Genomic DNA, 24,836 nt, shown 5'->3' with positions numbered 1-24,836 from the left:
AGTTGGTGCTAGTGTTGTTGTTGGCTTGTTATTTATGAATTTTTGTTAAATAAACATCAACATCCCTTGTTATGCTCTGTTGCAGCGTTACTTGTAGCTTTTCGATATCATGTCTTTGTCTTACAACAAATGCTCACCGCCATCCAAGTTTCGTTTTTGACACTTCACAGTCACTGTCATTTAACTTATTGCGGAAATGATCGATTGCCTGACTAGCTGCGAATTTCTCACTACAGGAACTGTTATAACTGAATGAAAAATAAACGTTGTGATTTATATAACTATTTTAATAGTCGTCTTTATTTAACCAGCATCTTGATGAGTCGAAAATGAAAGTACCACGACTGATAATGAGTTAAACTGCCCATATGAATTGGGTTAAACCTGCCTGTTGTTATTTAATCATAAATTGTTTTTAATTTGAACTGAGGTTAATTGTTATTCATATAATGAATTCGATTTTTGGATCGGTTTCTGTTGTGTATATTCACGTGACTGTGTTTAGTGTCATCCAACATGAAACTGTAAAATGGCACACAACACACTTGTGTCTTTATCCTTAGAATAGAGTTTGGTGATACTGCGCTACACACTTTGATATTCAAGATGATTTTAAAGGAGATTTTAATGCTTATGTTATGCAATTGTATTTTGTTGTTGCTACACATGAACTAAGCACTTCTTGACATGCGTTGAACTAAGCAAGGGATAGTTCACACACTAATGAAAATTCAGTCATCATCTGCGCACCCTCTTGTCATTTAAACCTGTATGACATTATTTTGCGAAACACAAAAGAAGATATTTTGAAGAAAGTTGATAACCGAACATCGCCGGCACCCATTCACTTCTATAGAATGGGCACAAAACCAATGCAAGTGAATGGGTGCCGGTTAACAACAACATTCTTCAAACTATCTTCTTTTGTGTCATGCATAAGTTATAAAGTCATACATGTTTGAAATGACAAGAGGGTGAGTAAATGATGACAGAATTAAAATTTTGGGGTGAACTATCACTTTAAATCTGTCAGATCATAGATTTCTGTTCTGTGAGTTTATCATATCAATATGTTGTTTTAACTTTCGATGGAATTTGTTTTTCAGCTTTTGTTGTTGATCATCTGTTACATGATCACCACAGGACAGTTTTATATGTGTATCTCAGTAAATCATGTAGGTCGCTAAATGGAACAACTAGGTGCCATCGCACCTGGGAAATGCTTAACTCTTCTTTTTCCTCCTATTTATAGTGAATCTGAGATTCTACACCATGACAAACAGTATGAGCCATTCTACTCTTCTTTTGTGGCACTATCTGCACATTACATCACCACAGTTTGTGGACAAAGTATGAACAATTTTCAAACTCGCTATTTTTAATACCTAACTACTTCAGTACCAGGCTATTAAAAAATAACTTTTTACCCGTTTATTTAAACTGACATATTTCTGCCCCATTTCAGTCCCCAGAAATCAGTTGCTGTCTGTAGCTGCAGCCTGTAAAATATTGATTGAATTCTCATTGCTGCGTCTGGAGAACCCCGATGAAGCATGTGCAGTCTCACAGGTCAGACATGCTTTTTTCAAGCCGCATGCTGTGTCATGCATGTTGTATATCTGTTTTAAACTGTTTTACTGTAGGCTAACGTTTGTTTCCCGTCCTCTCAACAGAAGCACCTGATCTTATTAATAAAAGGTCTTTGTACCGGCTGCAGTCGATTGGATCGGACAGAGATCATCACCTTTACTGCGATGATGAAGTCTGCCAAACTTCCCCAAACTGTCAAGACCCTTTCGGATGGTGAGAGCCGGTTGTTTCAGATTATCCTAAAGATTTAAATGATTTATCCTGTGTTCATTGATCTCGCTTGAGTTTTCTTGCGCAAATGCGTTAAATCCTGCTTGGTGTTTTGATGTGATGTTTTGGGTGCAGTGATCTCTGTGATTTCACAAAGCATGTGCCTGGTGTTACAGGATAGGGATGAGGTGCACAAAAGTTTTGCCACATCTTCATTATGCAGCCCTTGCTTGTCATGTCAACACAGCTGTTTGGAAGTAAACGGCTTGAGTAGGGGTGCCGCTTCATTTGTAGGCTTTTCATGTTTGCCTTGCTGTTGCCTTGTATTTAAAGAGACAGTCCATTGTAGATCAGTGCAGCAGTAGATGGCCTTAGAGCATTCTTGTTTGTCATTTTTTTAAGCTTTACTTGATATTGTGACTAGACATATGCCCGGTTAATCGAAAATATATATCACGTGATTTATGCACAACTTGTGAGTGAAGTACGGTAAAATGCTGCTACATCCGAAAGACAGAGGGTGCTCTCGTGCAGAAACTCCAAATATGCACTGCAGAAGAAGACCATAACACACGTAGTAGTAGGAAATGCCTAAGGACATGTTTTCAACACTGATCCTCAAGCCTCCTCAGATATTTTTATGATAATAAAGTATATTTTTAATGATCATGTTTGACGGGTGTTGCTTTTTTAAATGCACGTTATAAGCGACTCAAACTCGCTCTGCTTTTAGATCGAGCAGCATTTCTACTGATCCCAGAGCCATGCTTCACGGACAAGCTACGCATCATTAAAATAAACGATACCTTGCATTATCGCAGCCAGCTCGGTTTCAGCAGGATTTGGTGGTAACCGCGGTTAACCAGGCACATGTCTAATTGTGACCCTTGTGTTATTTAAAGGGATGCTGTAATTCATTTTCAGTACCGATTTGATAGCAATCTCATAGAATGCTGATGCAGCCCAAGCTTGACACAGACTGTAACTATAAATGTGTGCACTTTACTACTACATCTGCTAGACTTGAATTAATGAAGCATCACGCTGCAGTGTCACTTTATTGCTGCTCATTTGGTTACAAACTGTTTGGACTCTTTAAAATAAAGCATATGCAGCATGCATGTCAAGCAAATAATTGTACTCTTAGGTCTTTAGTGTTTACTTGAATTACCCACTACCAGTGTTGGGCAAGTTACTCTGGAAATGTAATTAAATTACTGATTACTCCTTTTAAAAGTAATCAAGTTACTGGTCTGATTAATTTATTTCAAAAGTAATTAGTTACACTACTCGTTACATTACTCGTTACATACCCCCCACCCCTCAAAAACTTTATTGGGAAGTGCATACTTTACTATATCTCGTCTTTAATTATTTTAATACATTCTTTCTGCTTATTCCATACTAAAGAGTGTCATAAATAATAATAATAATTAAACTCTGTAACATTTTAATTTCAAACATTTTTTCGTATGTTAACTAGTATTTCTAAACCTGCATACTCCATAATGTAAAAAGTCTCTCCTTAGTTTCTTATAACTTGTATATCTTAACTAGTGCTTCTGCATATTTCTATGATGATTTCTTCGTCATTTAACAAATATAACAGCGTTAGTTAGAGCAGCAAAAACTAGTCTGACAGCATAACATTTTGCTAATAGCAGCCTGGCACTCGACACTAGAAGTTGATACATTGCTCTCCGTGCCCGGTGACGTTACTTTCTCCAGAAGTTTAACCGTGCTGTACTGCCCTTTCAGGTTGTTTTTTTCAACAATGTTCTTGCCTTTGACAGAAATAAACTCAAAATAATGATTGTATTTCCAGCTACAGAATGCATACGTTTCTCTCTCCATGCTGAGGTTGTTTTCGCTGGTAGTACCAAAGATTTTCTTGTGATAGGGAGATGTATGGGTCTGTAATACTTACAATTGGAGCATAAAGGTTAACATCGATCACGAGAGGCACCTCAGCCAATCATATCCAGTGTCTAGTCTCTACCTGCGTTCCGTGCGGCGATAGCATTGGGCGTTACGAGTTTTTAGCTTAAGGTGGCAGGCTTTCCATGAAGTGGCTTTGGTAGTACTTTCCACGCAGGCACGTTTCAGTTTGATGTCCAGGCATCCAGACAAAGCTATTTCGCTTTTTACAATTGAAATGATAAAACGATACAACGGCAACGATGTAACGCAGCTGTAACGTATAGTTACCTGGGCTTGCTATTTTAGGAATTATATATTAGGTCTTGGGTTCAGTAGCAAATGTTTTTTTATGCTTTGATAATGAAATTAATATATTTAAATTGTAACTGGCACTGATTACTGAGATGCTGGTATTATGATGACCCCGTTTCTACAATGCAATATCGGAAGTTAGTCATGAGATCTACTTTTCCCAGAGATAACATCCCTTAGCTCAGTCTGTAAATTCTAAGTGGCACACTTCAGTCCAGTCAATGCAAGTGTATGACCCTTTTTGTGTGAATGTCATCCTGGTAAAAATGAAGCTTTGTTCTGTTTTTGCTGAGAGTTAAGATCTCCTTTATTTATTGGTGTTTATGAAGGAAAGATTCTTTAGTTGATATTCTACTACATGAACAGTGTGTTGCATGCTTCTGTTTTACAGTGGAGGACCAGAAGGAGCTTCCCTCCCCTGTTAACCCTGAACTCCGACATAAAGAAGTCCAAATGAACTTTTTCAGTCAGCTGACCTCAGTTTTTAACCCTGACATCAGCGTGCTGGCCTCGCCCACTGCTCACGTGCAGGTCAGTGAATATAAGATGACATTAAGATCACATAGAGTAAATAAATGCTATGTGCAAACAAGAAAACACCATGCCATGTGTTTCACAGGGTGAAAATGAGTGTGATGAACAGACAACGACAGATCAGGCAACGCAAGCCAAAATGACGAATGCCTTCATCTCTCAAAATGTGTCCAGTTTACAGGAGTTAGGTAATTCACCATACGACATGCTTATACAATAAGGAGGGTTTTTGATTCAATTTACGGAATTGTGCCAGGATTCTGTATTTGTTTATGCTGTATTCTGTACTGTCATCTCGCATCATTGCAGGGGGCTCAGAGAAGTTGCTGCGCGTGTGCCTCAACCTTCCCTACTTCTTGCGGTATATCAACCGCTTCCAGGACGCAGTCTCAGCCAACTCTTTCTTCATAATGCCGGCCACCGTGGCAGATGCCACGGCTGTCCGAAATGGGTAATGAATCTGCAGAGCTTGTTTTTTCATATTCATCTTGCAAACTCTGTGGGATTGACTCTGCTGACCTTGCCTCTTCCAAACAGTTTTCACTCCCTGGTGATTGATGTGACCATGGCCTTGGACACACTGTCCTTGCCTGTACTAGAGCCTTTGACTCCAGGGAGACTACTAGATGTGACTGTGTTAGCACTGAGTTGCCTCTATGCAGGTGCGTTTTCTGAAAAATAAAAGCTGTGGAGTGCAGATGTATGCAGGTTTCTTCAGATATGTGTTTTTTTTAGGTGTGAGCGTGGCAACTTGCATGGCAATACTGCAGGTGGGTAGCGGCTTGCAGCTTCGCACGGCCTCCACTGGCTCCAAGGAGGAAGAATATGAAAACGATGCTGCAACCATCGTGCAGAAATGCGTGAGTGGAATATTTTCAGATCTGCTAGTTTAGTGTCTGGGCTTTCAGTGGCCAAAACGTTGTGCTTTGGTCTTTTCAACAGCTGGAAATCTATGACATGATTGGACAAGCCATCAGTAACTCCCGTAGAGCTGGAGGGGAGGTAGGTGAACATATGACTTGGTCACAGAGCCACTGGCTTTAGCAAGAATAGCCCACATTTGACATCTTACTCCGTTTCGACAGCATTATCAGAACTTTCAGCTTTTGGGCGCCTGGTGCCTATTAAACAGCCTGTATCTGATACTTAATCTGAGCCCCACCGCCTTGGCCGATAAGGGAAAGGAGAAAGATCCCCTAGCAGCGCTGAGGGTCCGAGACATCGCCACCCGAACCAAGGAAGGAGCAGGATCTCCTAAACTTGGCCCAGGGAAAGGGTAAAAGGCCTTTTACCATTGATTGTTTTAAGCTAATGTTCAAAAGCTAAAGTTGAGCTAAATGTTCCATTGTTCCTCCCACATTAAAATATATTACATCAACAGTGGTGATGCTTTTTAGAAGAACCCATTGCAACTCATTTTATTTCCCACCAGGCACCAAGGTTTTGGGGTCCTGTCAGTCATCCTAGCAAATCACTCAATCAAGCTGCTTACATCACTGTTCCAGGACTTGCAAGTAGAGGCTTTACACAGAGTAAGAGCAAACACAACTTGCTTATGTTGTTTTGAACTACCCATATTTACAATGCAAATACAAACAGAACGGTTTCTCTCCCCTGCAGGGCTGGGCCAGCGACGGACCTCCTGCAGAGCTGAACATCATGGCCCAAAGCACCTCCATCCAGAGAGTCCAGAGACTCATTGACTCTGTCCCTCTCACCAACCTGCTCTTCACACTGCTCTCCACCTCATATAAGAAGGTATGTGAACTCACGGTTTGGTCTTGATTGCAATGAGGAAGTGGCCTGGTATGGTTAATGAATGTGGTGCCTCTGGTTCTGCTGGATTCAGGCGTGCGTGCTCCAGAGACAGAGGAAGGGTTCGGTTAGCAGCGACGCCAGCGCCTCCACAGACTCCAACACTTATTATGAAGATGATTTCAGCAGCACGGAGGAGGACAGCAGCCAGGGTAACAAATACTTTGCATGTATTACTGTTTACCCCTGTTAATAAAAGCTACAGCCCCTGAAATGTGAAATGCTTGTTATAGAGAGGAGAAGGAAGAAAGACATGGGAAGTGTCCAAACTTTCAGTTAGATTGATGTCTAGCTGGGTGAATCTCAGAAAAATATGTCCATGTTTTAAAGCTGCAATCTGCAACTTTTACTTCTCTGTTGCCATCTGTGTTGTGTTATAGGAGACTGTTTTGAACACTGTTTTTTGTTCTTGCTCAACAAGCAGATTATATTGAACTATAGAAGTTACGGATTACATCTTTAATATTTTGCATTAAGAAAATCATGTTTTTTTAGGGCTTTTAAAATGTTTCCTTATTACCTGGCAATAAATGTCACAATGCTAAAAAATACATAAAGCTGCAAATCTGTAAATTTTGCCTCAATATTACCATCTCTGTTAAAACACAAAATTGCAGGTTACTTTATGTATTTATCTTTACATGGGTTAATGTCAAATGATATTCTGTGAAATTGTATCTGACAACTCAATTTAATCCATTATAAGCTTACCGTTGTGAATCGGGGTAAGGTAAAGAGACGTTTTTAGACTGATGTACTTACTTGACTGATGCTAGAAATTTCGATTTTGACTTAACCAAAAAAATGACAGATTGCAGCTTTAAGGATATTTGGTTTATTTATATGCAGTATATACATTCTTTTTTGTAATTCTGTGGAGACGTATGACTACAAAAGTAAAAATGTCAGTAGGTGATGTCAATACTACAATTATCAGTACCTGACACAACAGCAAATCCTTACGAAAAACATACTAGTCTTAAAAGAATCTGTAGCATCTTCTGGTCATTTAGTGCTTTGCATTTTATCTGAGAGATCCACCCAGCCATCTAAATTTAAAGGGGTCATATGGCGCGAATAAGGGTCTTTCTGTGTCTTTGGTGTGTTATAAGTTGCCCATGCATGTATTAGACAAGTAAAATTGCAAAAATTAAAGTGTCGGAACAAAAGATGCATTCTATCTAAAAGCGAATGCTCACCCAGACCTGCCTGAAACGCCTCGTGTAACCACACCCCCACAAATCTACGTCAGTTCGTGGTATGATTTGACTAAGACCGCCCAAATGTATACGCAAGTAAGGTGGGCGCACCTGTCAGTACAATTGCTTTGGAACCTGATGTTCCAAATATGGTAAGAGGCGTTACAGTATTCGACCAATCACTACGCATTGGTTAACTGGCCAATCATAGCAAACCTCGCTTTTCAGAGCGATGAGCTTTGTTAAAAATCTGCATGTTTCAGAGAGGCGGGGCAAAGAGGAGATACAAACATGCACGGTATGTGGAAAATACAGCGTTTTTAAACCTTAAATCGTGTATACACATTGCATTACATCTAAAACAAACGATAATATTCGTTTTAGCCGTGTCATATGACCCCTTTAATATATCATTAGCATGAGTTATTTTCCACGCAGCTGAGTTCAGGGTTTGCTTGAGGTTTACTGAGCTAGTGTCAGGGCTCAGAAGATTCAGGGACTTTCTCAGACAGTTCCTGAGCACTGCACGCAGTAGTAGAAGGACAGCAGTCAGAAAAAACCCCCATAGATCAGACACAGGTCAGTTTACCTCCTGCTTCTGAGCACTGTGGCACGCTAAGCATGCTCTGCTTACTGCGCCGACCCGGCAGCTTTCACAGCTAGTGACAGTGTTCGTTATTTCAGCAGAGAGAAGACAGGAGAAGACAAAAGCAGCTTGTTTCTCAGGTCAGAAGATCTCTGTCTTAGGTCAGACTTGTAGTGTCTTATGCTTCTGTTTATTGTGCTGTAAATAGTAACAAGATCTTAAGTAGATAAATCCATGACTAATGGAAACAGCATCTCTGTTTACATACAGTATAGTACATCAAATGTGGTGTTGAATGCAGTTCTCGACTTGCTTTTTAGATGACGACAGCGAGCCCATCCTGGGACTGTGGTTTGAGGAGACCATTTCTCCCAGTAAAGAGAAGGTGGCACCTCCACCACCTCCTCCTCTGCCCCCTCTGGAAACATCCCCGAGACTCAAGAGCCCCAGCAAGCTAAACACGGCAGAGAACGGCAACATCCTGGCTAGTCGCAAAGATCCGGAGTTGGTGAGGCCTAATACTGTTTGTTATGGTTGATTTTATGTAAACACATGACATTTAAGGGACATTTCACCCACAAAGAAAAATTCTGTCACCATTTACTCACCCTCGATTTGTTCCAAATATCTTTGTTCTGCTGAACACGGAGAAAGCTGTTTGGAAGAATGCTTGTAGCCAGACAGTTCTTGGCCACCATTGACTACAATAGTAAGAAAAATTGCAATGGTTGTCAAAAGTGCCCCAAAACTGTTTGCTTTCCTACATTTATCAGAACAAAGAAATTTATACAGATTTGGAACAACTTGTGTTAGACAGAATTTTCATTTTTGGGTAAACCTTTAAGTTGAAAATAACCAGGAATTATCTGTTAAATTGTTCATAAAGCTGCTAAAAAATATATATTTTTTGCCCCCAGTTCTTGAGTTTGGCCTCCAGCATTCTCAACTTTATCACCACCTCCATGCTGAACTCAAGGAACAACTTTATTCGCAACTACTTGAGCGTGTCGCTCACAGAGCAGCACATGGCCACCCTCGCCAGCATCATCAAAGACATAGACAAAGATGTCAAAGGTCAGAAAAAAACATGACCAGCACACTATTACATTCCTATTAATTCATTCCACTATATTTACATTTATTCGTTTGGCAGACGCTTTTATCCAAAGCGACTTACAAGTAGGAGAGCATATAACATTTTGTCAACATGCTAACCAGAACTGTTAGTTTACATGCTACTAGGAGGATTAAAGCTGGAGTAAGCAAAGGAGAGACTGAACAACAAGAATTATTTTAGTAGACACAATACATAGACAGTTATTGGTTAGTCAAATTAATGCTGAACAGGTATGTTTTGAGTTGTTTTTTTGAAATTGTGAAGGATGCTGCAGTTTGGGTGGAGGCTGGCAGTTCATTCCACCACAGGACTATTACATAGGAATGTAAAGGGCTTTTCACACTGCGCTTAACCCCGGGGTATCTTCATTCTAAACCCCGCTTTTAACCCCGGGTAAACAAATTTTTGAAGCGGGGTTATCCCTGCATTTTACCTGTGGGTTATGAAACCCTGCTCTGATTAGCACCGCTTTAGCAGGGTTAACCCTGCATTGCGGTGCCAAACGTGTGCAGTGTGAAACGAAGCGGGGTAGAATGATACGACCAGATGCTTAGCAACGGACACCCATTCAAAAACTGAACAGCACTTTCCTCATTTCACAAACTGTGTACAGTCACAAACTCCATGCGCTGTGTAAACGATCCTTTGAATTTTTTATTTATTTGAGTAAGGTAACGTCTTAGGAGGCTTAAAACAGCCAAAAAGGATTTGCGAGGCGTCATTTTTCCCCGGATGCGGAACAACAAGGTATTCGGTTATTTAAAGTGACCACGCATTATTTTTATTCAGTCAGTTTGACGCTGAAGTATTTATCCAATCATGACTGTTGACACCGCAAATATGCAAAAAGGAATGTTAACCCAGGGTTTAGTGATGTACAGTGTGAAACATCAGGTTATGAATACCCAGGGTTATCACTTAACCACTGGTAAATTATAAGCAGTGTGAAACCTGAAACAGGTAACCCAGGATTCTGTTTACATGGGGTTTAGAATAACCCTGGGTCAAGGATTTCAAGTGTGAAAAGCCCTTAAAAGGACTATTACATTCTATCTATCAATGCGGTCATCTTTAGATTTCCTTTATGAGATTGACTTGACAATTGACATCTTGTGTTTTTTCCAGGTTCCTCTGATGAAGAGTTTTCTTCAGCTCTGTATCACTTCAATCATTCTTTGGTGACATCAGACCTTCCCTCTCCAACCCTACAGGTAACCAATGAATGTGCTACAAACATAACCTACAGTAAGCACATATATTTTTTTCCAGGTGTGTGATGCTTTTTGTTCTGTCTTACTTGTTTTCAGAACACTCTTCTTCAGCAGTTGGGTGTTGCTCCCTTTTCTGAGGGTCCGTGGCCCATGTATATCCACCCTCAGTCCCTCTCTGTGCTCTCAAGGTTACTGCTGATCTGGCAGCATAAAGCCAGCCAGCAGGGGGAGCCCGATGTTCCCGAATGCATGAAAGTCTGGGAGAGGTAAGCGAAAGTGATGTGAGGCCAAGTATGGTGTTCCATACTCGGAATTTTTGCATCTTGATAATACTGAAAAATTGTTTTTCAAAACTCAGTATTTTCGCCGTACATTATGGATTCGCTTATGAGAACCTGTTGCTATCAGATATCAGCTTCATCATCCTGAATCTGTTTTAATCAGGTTTATAGGCACGCTAAAGCAACACGCGCTGCAAGGAGCGGTGCCTGCCGACGAAGATCTCAACGTGGAGCACCTCCAGCTGCTTCTGCTCATCTTCCACAACTTCTCGGAGAAGGGCCGCCGCACCGTCCTCACCCTCTGCATGCAATCCATTGCTGAGGTCGCAGGTCACGCGGAGTCCCAGCTCCAAGCTGTACCCCTCAATCTGGCTCGCATCTTGCTCGTCTTTGACTACCTGCTGCATCAGTACTCAAAGGCTCCCATGTACTTGTTCGAGCAGGTATGAAGCTAGCTGTTCGATATCTTTTTATACGGGGATACCTACTACATTTTTGACTACATTTTGTTTGTACACCCAGGTCCAGTATAATCTTCTGACTCCGCTTTCATCCGGAGCCAGTTCTGGACAGGAGGGGGGGAAAAGAGGTGCTGTGCCGCTTTATTATGGCTTCAAAGAAGTGGAGGAGAACTGGGCCAAGCATTGCTCGGCAGGTAGGAGTAAGTCAAACCTCTTTTATTTCCCTTAAATTTGCCTTTGTATTATAGTTGCTTTTTAAAGTTATTATTGATATCAAAGCAAGTGGTGTAATTGGGTTTGTCTTTGCTTTCATTTAGATTCCACAGTTCAGCCAAAATTCTACTGTGTTTTGTCACCTGAAGCTTCAGAGGATGACAGGAGTCGACTTGACACTAAGGTAAGGTCACACATCTGCACAATATTAAAGCCATCTGAGCTACTGCTCACCTACATGAGAAAAGTTAAAGTGGGCTTTACTAACTATTGTTACAGGTCTTCCAAGTGCTGTTCAGTGGTGCAGTCCAATATGATGATTTGTACTCAGCTTTGATTTCCCTGCTGGCTGCGGGATCACGTTTTGACACAGCGAGACGGCAGGAGAACAAACCAATCACCCCAGTTGTGAGTTTCATTTTGGTATCTACTGCTATAACATTCATACATTTGTCATTTTGGAAGTGTCCTCCAAATACTTTTTGAATAAGGTTTTGCCTGGTTTCCCTAAACGTTGCTTTCAATGTCTGTTAAAGGAAGCATGTTCCTTGCAGTACTACTTTTTGGTCCTGTGGAAGATTCTCGGAGTGCTGCCACCCTCAAAGGCCTATATTGAGCAGCTTAAGAGTGGCAACAGTGATCCCAGCGAGAGCGACATCTTACACACCCTGAGGTGGTCGTCAAGGTTACGAGTCAGCACTTACGTCAACTGGATCAAGGTCTGTGTTGTTACCATAACCTTTGTAGTAAGACGAAATGACAAGTTGCTTTGCTTTTAGGCTGTTTAAGTTTCAAATAATTTTGGGTAATTTTGCCTCTAATCAGGAACATTTAGTGAAGCAGGGAATGAAAGCAGATCACGCCACGTCTCTGATCGAAGTAGCCTCTGCCAAATGTAGTGCAGTGAAATATGATGTGGACCTTGCCGAGGAATACATCGCCAGACAGGTACAGCGCATTAGCTATTTACGGCTGATATAGATTTGTCTACAGATGCATAAGGGATAATAAATGACTTCATCAAATCTTGTCCTACATAGATTTCGTCGTTTTGCTCTGTGGACCCCAGCAGCATCCTACCTCTTCACCAAGTCCCCTCTCTACAAACCATCTACACATTGGATGCTGTGATTTCCAAAGTGCAGGTGTCCTTAGATGAGCATTTCTCGAAAGTAGCCGCCGACACGGACCCACACAAATCCTCCGAGATCACCAAAAACCTTATGCCCGCTACGCTGCAGCTCATTGATGTCTACACAGCTTTCACAAGGTTTGTTGCAGATTACTCATTTAAACATTACTAAATGCTTGAATGGAACTGCCCTTGAGCTTTTTTTACTGATGGTCCTGTGTTTGCTCAGGTCATACCTGCTGATGAGTCTACCTGAGGAAGGGGAGCACAAGCCAACCGAAGCTAAACTGCAGGGTTATGCTGCTGTGCTGTCCATTGGATCCACTCGCTGCAAAGCCAACCTGCTCGGTATGTTTTCTGCTTTCTCTGTTCTTACATTTGAATAGATGGTACGTTCTTGAGTTGATTTATTTCTGTTTTTGTTCATCTTTCAGGTCAGAGTGTGATGCAGAATCTGCCTTTAGTCGTTCAGACACTGTGCGAAAAATGGAACAACATTCAGACCAACGAGTTCCCTAACATCGGCTCATGGGTGAGCGTGCTTTTCTGTAGCTTTTGCCTAAATCCACTAGGGATGTGCACGAATATTCAAATATTCGAATATTCGATCCGCAATAACTATTCGAATATTAAAAATGCTATTTGAATATTCCTATTTTTCCTAAGAATGAAACTGCGTCACCACAAGGTTAAGTTACTGTTACAGAAGACCTTAGAGTCAGGTCTTATTTAACGCTTCTTCACTTCTTTTGTGATGATTTTTTAATGTACAGAAAATATAAAAATCATTTGTATGTGTTCCTAAATCTTTGTTCACTCAGATTGCAAGCTAGTTTAAATATTTTAAGTTTACACATTGGATGCCCGGATCGCGTTTTATGCACGGCTCACATCACCATATTAAAATGTTTCAAAACTGGTGAGCCACAGAATTCGTTAACATTACTTACATTAGGTATAAAAATATCAACGTAATATTAAATGATTAACAACAATAATTCATTTATTACCATTACTTGTTTGCAGTGGTTGTTCTTAGTAAATTCATATTCGTTCGTTAAAAATATATTATGTAATGCTAATTTCAACAACTTGAAACATGAAAATGTACATTTCACTGCAACAAATGTTAATGAATTTGGCCTTAACATAAGACTGGCACATTTTTACATACCTAAAAGCAAGAATTTTCCTTCTAGAAGTTCAAATAGGGTCGTCGCCTTCAAGTTACAGCCTGTAGGCCTAAATAAATATACAAGGATACTTTTTTTGTTTGTTTTAAAACGCGCTGTAATTCCTTACCTTAGTTGAAATAAATAGGCCTACCTTATTTATTGATGCAAATCCAATGCAAAGCTAAACAAGACAGACACTGACCGTGAACGACAAAGAAAACAATATTTATATGCGTGCTGATCAGCAGAATATCTTCCTCAGATGACGTAATCAGGGAATCAAGCACTATGGCTCCGTCTTTGTTGCGGGGTAATTTTTAGGATCTTAACAGTCGGCATGAGGTATCAAGCCCGTTTACTTTATTTATTATCAACATTATAAACAATAAAGCCAGGTATTCTTGTCAGATCTGGGTTTTGTTACCGGGAGTTAGAGAAGAGCAGCGCGTTTCTATGCTGTCAGCTTGTTAACCGTCGGCTTGTTGAACAGACTTTCACTACAGTAAAATAGACCTATATGCTTGTTTTTCTTATCAAGAACATAATAAACAAGATAACCATATATCACAGACTGTCGATATACGTTGCGTTTTGTTCGTTTTGTTTTGTCTGTTTTCTTTTTGTATTATACCGTTCCACGCAGGTTTAAATGCATTTTTTGTATTTTTCTATTTTTTCAACATAAAAAACGATATACAGGATATAATATTAATGCATTATGAATATTTAATGATAATTATAAGCTTGATGTGAAATTGTGACTAAATAAAAACGTAACAAATTACGTCATTATTAACTTAATTTAAATACACCAATATTCGAATATTTGTTTTTATGAGCTCAAATATTAGAATATGAAATTATTGAAAAATGCTCATCCCTAAAATCCACCATCTCAGTACTTCACATTAACACCCATCTATTTTTGCACCCACAGCGGAACGCTTTTGCCAACGACACCATCCCATCAGAAAGCTACATTAGTGCGATCCAGGCGGCCCACCTGGGCACCCTCAGCAACCAAACTCTGCCATTAGCGTCCTCTCTTAAACACATTCTCCTTTCATTGGTGCGCCTTACCGGAGATCTCATTGTGTAAGTCGTGTATGAGACAAATTTAAATGTAATGAACTGGTGATAAATCCTAATTATGGTGTTTGCCTTTAGCACAGAGGAGCTGAACAGTCCACAGGCGATCCGCACCCTTCTCCCCCTGCTGCTGGAGAGCAGCACAGAAAGTGTGGCAGAGATCTGCAGCACCTCACTGGAGAGGATCCTGGGTCCTGCCGAATCGGACGCTTTCCTTGCTCTCGTCTACGAACGTCTCATCACAGGCTGCTACAACATCATCGCCAACCACTCTGACCCCAACAGGTAAGACCCCTGATGATGATGTTAATTCGAGCACCCCAATGCGGTTGCTTATATTTTGACGTTTGTCATTCGAACAAACCTGTTTGCGTTGTGTTTGTGCTTTAAAAGAAGCATGAATAACATGATTGTGTTTCTGATTAGTGGCCTGAATGAGTCTATTCTTGAAGAATGCCTGCAGTACCTGGAGAAACAGCTGGAAAGCAGTCAGATCCGCAAAGCTATGGAAGAATTCTTTTCATTCAGGTACATCCTGCACTTGTAATAGTTTTCAGTAGCAAATATTTAGCATATTTGCATTCACCTAATACATCCATATTTGTTTAATGTAGTGGAGAACTGGTGCAGATCATGATGGCCACTGCCAACGAAAATCTATCTGCAAAGTTCTGCAACCGGGTTCTGAAATTCTTCACTAAACTGTTTCAGCTCAGTAAGTATCCTTGCATCATTTTGTACAGTCTTTCAAACATGTTTCATCTTCTCACATGTCCCATCTGTCTTCATACCTCAGCGGAAAAGAGTCCTAATCCCAGCCTACTGTGCCTGTGTGGCTCGCTGGCCCAGCTGGCTTGCGTCGAGCCCACAAGGCTTCAAGCCTGGCTCCGCCGCATGACCGCCTCTCCTCCCAAAGACTCGGACCAGCTGGATACGGTGCAGGAGAACAGGCAGCTCCTGCAACTCCTCACCTCCTACATCGTCCGTGACAACAGCCAGGTCGGTGAGGGTGTCTGCACTGTGCTTCTGAGCACCCTCGTCCCCATGGCAACAGAGATGCTGGCCAGTGGCGACGGGGCGGGCTTCCCAGAGCTCATGGTCATCATGGCCACGTTAGCAAGCGCGGGGCAGGGAGCCGGACATCTCCAACTACACAGAGCTGCTATTGACTGGCTCACGAGATGGTGAGTGAACAATTTGAGAGATACATCAGTATATTCTTTTTTCAATTTAATTTTTTTTTTTTTATTGAGCACTGATGGTACAAGATATATACATAGAACTAGGGCTGTCACGATTATGAAATTTGATTGATGATTAATTGTCTGATAAATCATTGCGATTATGACGATTAATTGTCTGTTTTAGGGCTTTGACGATTAATTGTCTGTTTTTGAGCTTTGACATTTAATTCTCATAGATTTTTGATTCAGCGATTGAAACGACCATATTGTTCTGAATACAAGACTATGTTTTTTTTCTTGGAAATACATAGGAAAAAATTGGGTCATCATATATTTAAGGTTTAGGCTTTTACCTGTCAATAATACAACCACCAAATACTTGTAAATGAAGTAAATTGATCAGGTGTGAATTGAAGCCACCATTAAAATGCTATCAGTCATAGAAAAGCTTCTAGTCTGTTTTTTTCTCACTTGCAAGACTACAATAAAAGTTTACTTGTGTGTTAATGAAATTTTGGTAGACTGGTTTTCACACTAAGATTTGCTTAAATAATATTAAATTGTACTGCATTTGTATATGTTTTTTTTTTTTTAAGTGATTGTGTTGTGGTGGTACATTTTACAAGTATTACCATGCTTTAGTAACAATGTATACAATAAAATATGCAATATGCAGATGCACTACAGCTCCCCCTAGTGTCTTTTATAGAGATGTGCAATAATTGCGATGATCTGAAACCATCGCGATGAGGTCAAACAATCGCGATGAGACGATTATTTAATAATCGTGACAGCCCTACATAGAACATACTCAAAAGAACTTTGGTCCAATGCTCACATCATTATTTTGTATGAATTATTGCCCCCCCAGAACACATAGGACACCCATCTAGAAAGTAAAAAGGATAATAATAGTAGCAATAAAATTATATAAAAGTATATTCTTTTTTCAATGGTAAACTTACTTTTTCATTTTTCTTTCAGTAAAAAATACTTGTATCAGAAGAACGTTGTGGAAAAAGTGTCAGCCAATGTTTCCCAAGGCAAGGTAGGTATTGTGTCCGCTCAATAGTTCACACATTTTACATTTGATTCGAACGGATTGCTGATGGAACCTTTTTGTTTTCAGCATGCCAGCATGTTGGAGTGCGCCTGCCACATCATTTCCTACCTGGCGGATGTGATGAACGCTTTGCGACAGAACAGTGGCCAGGGCTCATCCCAGCTCATGATGGAGGGAGAGGAGAAGGCCATTGAGGTGGACTCTGATTGGGTGGAGGAGCTGGCTGTAGAGGAAGAAGACTCGCAGGCTGAGGACTCGGTCAGCAGATTCTCTGCTTTTTAGAATTAAATATTGTCAACTGCACTCCTAAAACCTCCTTCTTGTTTATATCTAAATATGTCACTTTTTGGTTTTTCAATGTGATAGCTCCTGAGTATTTTTGTGTTTTAGGATGAGGATTCACTCTGTAATAAGTTATGCACCTTCACCATCACTCAAAAGGAATTCATGAACCAGCACTGGTAAATAGATCAACCTGGCCTACCTTTGCTATGAAGCGCGGAAGCGTTCTGAAGATGAGCCTTAATCCCACTGCTCTTGCCCGTACAGGTATCACTGTCACACTTGTAAGATGGTGGATGGGGTAGGTGTGTGCACAGTGTGTGCCAAGGTCTGTCACAAAGACCATGAGATCTCCTATGCCAAATACGGCTCTTTCTTCTGTGACTGCGGGGCCAAGGAGGATGGCAGCTGCCAGGTGAGACCGAATACTTCAGGTCATCATGGGAAAAGAGCAACCGCGGTAACTTTGGCTTGCAAATCATTTATCATTGACCGCCATTAGTCCATTCCAATTCTCCCTCAATTCATCAGGGTTTGCAACATTCATCTTTTCATAGTAAATTAAAGTTTAGTTGTGTATATCATTTATACTTGACCTGTAATGTACAGTTTTCATCTTTGTAGTAAAAGTATTTCCTCAAGATTTCAACATTTGGGCCCTATTCACTCATGCATGTCTCCTTGATGGAATCTCAAACCATGTAATACAATCAAATTTGACCCCTCCTCCCTGTGTTGCCCCTGCATAAACATCCTTTAAAATTTAATCTAACCAACCACACGGGTCCCACGTCCCTGATCTCGATTCTTTACCCTGTGTCACAGGCTCTCGTCAAACGAAGTCCCAGCAGTGGAATGAGCACCACCATGAAGGAGTCTTCAGCTTTTCAGAGCGAGCTGCGCATGCCCGAGAGCGCCATCCGCCACCAGAGCTCCTCACCTGCTGACAAGGGTAAAGTCACCATATGTGATGGCAAGAGCAGCGACGAGGAGAAACCCAAGAAGAGCATTGTGTGTAAAAACATTGAGGGCTGCAGAGAGGACCTGCTCGTGCAAGTTGTAAGTATACTTCATTGACCTTTTTTGTTGATGAATGATTGAATGTTTGATGTTCATGATGCATTGTTGTTGTTTTGAAGGCGAGTTCCTCCACAGCAGCGCTGGTGCTGGAGTTGCTCATATTCTTGATGGACGCCATTCAGACTAACTTCCAGCAGGCATCCGCGGTGGGCAGCAGCAGCCGAGCTCAGCACGCTCTCAATGAACTGCACACTCAGGACAAGACCGTGGAGATGACAGATCAGCTCATGGTAGGAACTGTACTGAGATGCTTTTTAAACAAAATGCTTTTAAATTAGGTGAGGATTGCAGACTAAAATGTTTTGTTGTTTGTTCCAGGTTCCCACGCTAGGCTCACAAGAGGGAGCTTTTGAGAATGTTAGGATGAACTACAGCGGAGATCAAGGACAGACCATCCGCCAGCTCATCAGTGCTCATGTGCTGCGCCGGGTGGCCATGTGTGTGCTTTCCTCCCCTCATGGACGCAGACAGCACCTCGCCGTCAGCCACGAGAAGGGCAAGGTAATAAAAAAAAAACTAGCTTACATTTATATTTCATATACTTATATTTTCTTTTAGTTTAGATTGTACATACATCAGATACAAATATTAGATTGACCAATCAGCATTAAAGAATAGAACGGAATAAAATCGGTTTTATAAAAACATTTCCCTTGTCGTCTCACTTACGATTTTGCAGATCACAGTTCTGCAATTGTCTGCGCTGTTAAAGCAGGCCGACTCCAGTAAAAGAAAACTGACTCTGACTCGACTGGCATCGGCCCCCGTTCCATTCACTGTGCTCAGCCTCACAGGGAATCCCTGTAATGAGGACTATCTAGCAGTGTGTGGACTCAAGGTAACACATGCAGACACCTCTTGAGTTTTTGGGATGGGACAGTTACAGATTTTTGGTGAGATTATGAAACTGTTTGATATTTCTCTGTGCTTTTTATCCACAGGATTGCCACGTTCTGACGTTCAGCAGCACTGGCTCTGTGTCGGATCACCTGGTCCTGCACCCTCAGCTCGCAACTGGAAACTTCATCATCAAAGCCATATGGCTACCTGGATCTCAGACGGAACTGGCCATCATCACTGCTGATTTTGTCAAGGTGAACTGTTGTGCTGTTTGTGTAGGGCATTTGCATTTTGTATTTGAGTTCTCACTGTGTATAATTGATATGAACAACATTTTAGCCTACATGGTTGCTAAAATGTTGTTTATATCCAATATACACAGTGAGAACTAAAATTTTTTAATGAAAAGTCTGGTTTGCAAATGCTGCCAGGTGTCTCTTCTATCATACACAATGTTTCTTAAACTCACTTTTCCTCTAGATCTATGACTTATCTGTGGACGCCCTGAGCCCCATGTACTACTTCCTGCTGCCAAGCTCAAAGATCAGAGATGCCACTTTCCTGTTCAACGAGGAGGGTAAAAACATCATCGTGATTATGTCGTCAGCTGGCTACATGTACACTCAGATCATGGATGAGTCCAGCAGTGCCCAGCATGGCCCCTTTTACGTCACCAATGTTCTGGAGATCACCCACGAGGACTTAAAGGTTCCTACAGTGTTCTTTTCTTATACTATCAGTTAAGCCAATAGATTGAGATGGATTGTTTTGAGCAAGGCTATTGACTGAGCCTGTCATGTTTTTCTCCACAGGACAGTAATGGACAGGTGGCTGGAGGCGGAGTTTCAGTGTATTACTCCCACGTCCTGCAGATGCTCTTCTTCAGCTACAGCCAGGGCAAGTCATTCGCTGCCACAGTGAGCCGCAGCAGCCTGGAAACACAGAGACTCTTCACTATCAATGTTAAAGGGTAAAATGCAGTTGTGCATTTGAAATAAAGCATTTTATCGTATTATTTGGATGATTTTGACCTTCCTGTTTTTTGGTTTGTTGTTTTACTGTGCAGTTCGAATGGAGGCAGTAAAACATCTCCAGCTCTATGTCAGTGGTCAGAAGTGATGAACCATCCAGGTCTGGTGTGCTGTGTCCAGCAGACCACTGGAATTCCTCTGGTCATCATGGTGAAGCCAGACACGTTCCTCATCCAGGAAATTAAAACCTTGCCTGCTAAAGCTAAGGTAAGTTCTTAGTGTTTTTGCCTGTATTTTTACTTTTATGATACATGGCTGTTTATTTGTTGTCTATGGCATAAATTGCTAAGGTATCAGTTTTGTATAATACAGAGATTACAAGAGGATTGTATCATACTTAAGCTAAAATTCTAGTATTGATCCAATACTGTGGCAGGTCACACATGCTTAAATAAGCGCCTCTGCCCCATTAGATTCAGGACATGGTTGCCATCCGTCACACTGCAAGCAATGAGCAGCAGCGCACCACCATGATCCTGCTCTGTGAAGACGGCAGTTTGCGTATCTACATGGCCAACGTGGAGAACACGTCCTATTGGCTGCAGCCTTCCCTGCAGCCCAGCAGCGTCATCAGCATAATGAAACCTGTCCGTAAACGCAAGACAGCCACTGCCAGTAAGTCACTTAAAACAGTGTATTCCTATTTTGTTTAAAATTGACTGACAATGCATTTAATTATATCAGTGTGTGCTCTGTTGGTTTGAACCCATGACCTTGGTGTTGCAAGCACCATGCTTTACCAGTTACTCTGTTAAGAGTTGATTATGCAATATGCCAGTTCTATTTCCTCAGTGCAAGGACTTAACATCTGTGTTAGTGTCAGCACTGCAAAGTTAATCTAAGGCTTCACGTCCAGATTCTGTCTCGTGCATACAATTCTGCAGCAAGCCTTGGCCATGTTTCTAATTCCTTAGCACACATGCTTGTGCCTTTACATTCATCTTTGGGCGAAGCTTCAACTGACCTATTGGTGACTGAACTTACATTCATTACGAGCCATGGATGTTATTGTTGATCAATGTGGCACCGCTTTAGGCACTCTTGTACAGGCTCACAGGCAGGTTTTTTTAAGGGATACTTCAGCCAAGAAACAAAATTTCCCCATGTTATACTCACCCTTAAGGCAACCTAACTGAATATAACTTTCATCTTGAAGAATAATGCAGTCGGAGTTATAATACCACGTATCCTTTTTATTCCAAGCGGTAGAATGGGAGTGAATTTTTTGAAGCTCCAAAACGTGCATCCATCGATCAAAGAACGTCTTGACATGGCTACGTGGTCTTAACAAAGGTCTTCTGAAGCGAATCGATGCGTTTGTTTAAGAGATATATCCACATTGACAATGCTATTAATGATAATGTCTAACATCCACTGCAGGTGAACGAGAGGCTTGTTTTTCTGGCAAATGACGGAAACTTACAACGTGTGTCGTAAGTTCCTGTGACGAACACAGCATTGCTCATTTTCAGCCAAAAGAAACACAGCCTCCTCTGGGCAGGAGCTTTCGTCACCATCATTTAGCGGCAAAACAAGCCTCTCGATGTTAGACATTATCGTTAATAGCGTTGTCAATGCTACAGAAGGCGGGTTCCGGCCAATCTTAGATTTAAGAAGCTTAAATCGTCTTCTGAAGATATTACCTTTCCGGATGTTGCACACAGTGGATGTGTTATGGGCCATTATGCCACAAGATTGGTTTGTGACAATCGATTTAAAAGATGTCAATTTCCATGTTCCGATTGCTCAGGAGCACAGGCAGTTCCTTCGGTTTGCATTCATGGGACAAATATTTCAATTCAGGGTTCTGCCGTTTGGCCTGGCGCTGGCACCAAGAGTGTTTTTGAAGTTTGCCCAGGCGGCTTTGGAGCCGCTTCAAAGAGCCTGCATGAGAGTGGTTACCGTTCCTGGATGACTGGCTTGTCTGTCACCTCAGCAGGCAATGGAGAAAGCACGTCTGCTGTTGGATCATGTGGCAACCTTGGGGATTGCAGCTTTTGCTGCAAATGCAAAAATGCAAAATGCTGAAATGCAAGCTTGTTCCAAGACAGTCAGCCACCTTCATAGGTCTTGCGCTCAATTCTGTCAAAATGCTGGCTGTTCCAACTCCAGAGAGAATCAGGACGATTTTGGGTGGTGTCAGTCGCCTTCATGTGGGCCATGCAGAACATTATATCTCTCTTCTGAGGCTTTTGGGAAAGCTCATGGCGGCATCAACAGTAGTTCCACTGGGGCTGTTGTGGCTCAGGCCATTCCAGCGATAGTTTTTCCTGAAGGACGCACTGGATGCACTAGCCAACGATTGGCCCTGATGCTGTATGCATTTCCGCCGTTACCACTCATCTGGAAGACTCTGTGTCGGGTGCGCGACTGCGGTCACCGTCTTCTGTTGGTGGCTCCACATCGGCTCCACATAGGCCTTGTCGCCTACCCAGCAGGCCAGACCTACTGAGCCAGTTGGAAGGGAAAGGTATGGCATCCCGACCGGCTGAAATTGTGGGTGTGGCCCATGGGTCCACCGGGCCACTCTTGAAATGTTCACAGAGGGCCAGGGACACGGTTTTGAATGCTTGTGCTGCATCAACGCGGAAGTTGTATGCTTGTGAGTGGTGTACTAGCCACAATGTAGACCCATTACACTGTTCAGTGGGTTGCGTTTTGGATTTCTTGCAGCATCTTTTGGATCTAGCATCTACATTGAAGGTGTATATGTGTGGTGGCATTGGCGGCTCATAGATCTGAGTTGGGTAATACTTCCCTTGGATCTGACCAATTAATCATTGCCTTTCTGAAGGGTGCTAATCGTCTGAGTCCTCCACAGAGTTTTCGGAGTCCGACATGGGATTTGAGTTTGGTTCTCAGTTCTCTCTGTCAGCTGCCTTTTGAGCCGATATTGGAGTCTGGGATTACATGGCTTTCTTTCAAGGCTGCATTTCTCTTGGCCCTTACTACAGCAAAATGTGTGAGTGAACTCCATGCACTATCGGTGAGTGCCCCCTGTTTACGCTTGAGTAGTGATTTCAGCAGTGTCTCCTTGTGGCCCAATCTGGCGTTTCTACCCAAAGTTTATGAACCAGCCTATTGTGTTGCCTGCATTGCCGGCAGATCAAACTGGGTCCGGTCAGGTCTCTGAAGGTTTATGTGCATAAGACTGCAGCGTGGTGCAGGACAGACCAATTATTTGTCTGTTTCAGTGATGCACGCAGAGGTTCTGCGCTTTCCAAACAAAGACTGGCACATTGGGTTACACAGGTGATCTCACATGCGTATGAGTGAGCTGGACAGCTTGTGCCCTCATGTATTCATTGTCACTCTACACGTGCTTTGGCGATATCAATATGTGCTGCAGCGACTTGGTGTTCCTCCTGCACATTTTCCCACTTTTACAGACTGAACATGACTCCCTTGCCAGCGGTGTATGCTGCAGTGCTCTCTGCCTGTTCGGATGACTCGTAAGGGATACCTCGTGACTGAGTAGATTCGTCTTCCACTAGTGCTTTCAGCACTGCCTCTGGCGGTCGGAACGAAAGGAAATAGAATGCTGGTTACTGAAGTAACTGTGGTTCTATGACTAAGTGGAAGACCGCCAGAGTGTCTGGTCACTCGGTATCGCAAGAATCGTCTGGAGATCGACATGACGTGCTACGGGGTTTATATAGCTTTAGACACCAGGTGACAACTTTGTTATTCTCTTCTTGGTCAAACACAAAGGGGCTTTTCCACTAGTGCTTTCAGCAATTCCTCTGGCTGTCTTCCACGTGGTCATAGAACCACAGTTAAGTCAGTAACCAGCGATTTATGCCATTTCATGTTTTCTTTCATCTTTTCAGCCACGCGGACATCCAGCCAGGTCACCTTTCCTGTGGACTTCTTCGAACACAACCAGCAGCTTACAGAGGTGGAGTTCGGAGGCAATGATCTCCTGCAGGTCTACAACGGCCAGCAGATTAAACACCGACTGAACTCTACAGGGATGTATGTGGCCAACACTAAGGTAAAAACAACAAATTACATTTAAGAAATTATCATCCATGAACATAAAATCTTGTGTCACTCAGTTTTTGTGAATTTGTGCTGGTTCTTGTCAACAGCCTGGAGGCTTCACAGTGGAAGTAGTAAACAATAATAACGCAATGGTGATGACAGGGATGAGGGTACAGGTTGGCACTCAGGCCATTGAGCGCGCTCCCTCCTACATCGAGATCTTTGGGCGGACTATGCAGTTGAACCTGACACGCTCTCGCTGGTTCGACTTCCCCTTCACCCGTGAGGAAGCCCTGCAAGCTGACAAAAAGCTCTCTATTTTCAGTAAGTGTTCAATACACAGCCACTTGCATTACCAGTTGTGAGTCTGCACATACAGTAACTATTTGTTTTTTATTAGTTACTTGCTAAGGCAAACATCCCTATAGAGATTTTTTTTGGTTTGTTAAGCCATTCTTATGTGGGAATAATCTATGTTTGCCTGCAAAAATAATTTCCAGCTTTTGTGAATAACCCTTCACATCAAA

General features: G+C 41.9%; 1 protein-coding gene across 14 annotated transcripts in view; it reads left to right on the top strand.

Moving 5' to 3' along the window:
- Positions 1-24,836, top strand: part of ubr4 (ubiquitin protein ligase E3 component n-recognin 4) — a 45,102-nt gene that overhangs the window by 877 nt on the left and 19,389 nt on the right. For 6 of the 14 annotated variants that reach the window (XM_057362950.1, XM_057362947.1, XM_057362941.1 and 3 more), the window contains exons 2-48: positions 1,253-1,350; positions 1,466-1,569; positions 1,674-1,803; positions 4,424-4,563; positions 4,652-4,754; positions 4,876-5,017; positions 5,104-5,228; positions 5,302-5,426; positions 5,509-5,568; positions 5,652-5,842; positions 5,999-6,098; positions 6,187-6,324; positions 6,416-6,533; positions 8,265-8,306; positions 8,487-8,674; positions 9,084-9,240; positions 10,409-10,494; positions 10,591-10,760; positions 10,939-11,218; positions 11,298-11,436; positions 11,554-11,633; positions 11,729-11,857; positions 11,986-12,168; positions 12,275-12,397; positions 12,490-12,719; positions 12,811-12,929; positions 13,016-13,113; positions 14,694-14,851; positions 14,924-15,130; positions 15,272-15,373; positions 15,460-15,560; positions 15,642-16,029; positions 17,014-17,077; positions 17,159-17,350; positions 17,483-17,553; positions 17,642-17,834; positions 18,200-18,433; positions 18,514-18,684; positions 18,773-18,955; positions 19,134-19,292; positions 19,396-19,548; positions 19,775-20,002; positions 20,107-20,264; positions 20,361-20,532; positions 20,739-20,940; positions 24,156-24,319; positions 24,417-24,633. In XM_057362950.1, coding sequence (XP_057218933.1) covers positions 1,253-1,350; positions 1,466-1,569; positions 1,674-1,803; positions 4,424-4,563; positions 4,652-4,754; positions 4,876-5,017; positions 5,104-5,228; positions 5,302-5,426; positions 5,509-5,568; positions 5,652-5,842; positions 5,999-6,098; positions 6,187-6,324; positions 6,416-6,533; positions 8,265-8,306; positions 8,487-8,674; positions 9,084-9,240; positions 10,409-10,494; positions 10,591-10,760; positions 10,939-11,218; positions 11,298-11,436; positions 11,554-11,633; positions 11,729-11,857; positions 11,986-12,168; positions 12,275-12,397; positions 12,490-12,719; positions 12,811-12,929; positions 13,016-13,113; positions 14,694-14,851; positions 14,924-15,130; positions 15,272-15,373; positions 15,460-15,560; positions 15,642-16,029; positions 17,014-17,077; positions 17,159-17,350; positions 17,483-17,553; positions 17,642-17,834; positions 18,200-18,433; positions 18,514-18,684; positions 18,773-18,955; positions 19,134-19,292; positions 19,396-19,548; positions 19,775-20,002; positions 20,107-20,264; positions 20,361-20,532; positions 20,739-20,940; positions 24,156-24,319; positions 24,417-24,633 — 7,115 coding nt within the window. The remainder of the gene's footprint in view (positions 1-1,252; positions 1,351-1,465; positions 1,570-1,673; positions 1,804-4,423; positions 4,564-4,651; positions 4,755-4,875; positions 5,018-5,103; positions 5,229-5,301; positions 5,427-5,508; positions 5,569-5,651; positions 5,843-5,998; positions 6,099-6,186; positions 6,325-6,415; positions 6,534-8,264; positions 8,307-8,486; positions 8,675-9,083; positions 9,241-10,408; positions 10,495-10,590; positions 10,761-10,938; positions 11,219-11,297; positions 11,437-11,553; positions 11,634-11,728; positions 11,858-11,985; positions 12,169-12,274; positions 12,398-12,489; positions 12,720-12,810; positions 12,930-13,015; positions 13,114-14,693; positions 14,852-14,923; positions 15,131-15,271; positions 15,374-15,459; positions 15,561-15,641; positions 16,030-17,013; positions 17,078-17,158; positions 17,351-17,482; positions 17,554-17,641; positions 17,835-18,199; positions 18,434-18,513; positions 18,685-18,772; positions 18,956-19,133; positions 19,293-19,395; positions 19,549-19,774; positions 20,003-20,106; positions 20,265-20,360; positions 20,533-20,738; positions 20,941-24,155; positions 24,320-24,416; positions 24,634-24,836) is intronic. The other 8 variants (XM_057362945.1, XM_057362943.1, XM_057362953.1 and 5 more) reach the window with 5 other exon arrangements.

This window comes from Triplophysa rosa, linkage group LG21 (assembly GCF_024868665.1).
Source record: "Triplophysa rosa linkage group LG21, Trosa_1v2, whole genome shotgun sequence".
In the NCBI taxonomy this organism is placed as follows: domain Eukaryota; kingdom Metazoa; phylum Chordata; class Actinopteri; order Cypriniformes; family Nemacheilidae; genus Triplophysa; species Triplophysa rosa.
The sequence above is the reverse complement of the archived record's forward strand: the minus strand, read 5'-3'. Positions and strand labels throughout refer to the sequence as shown.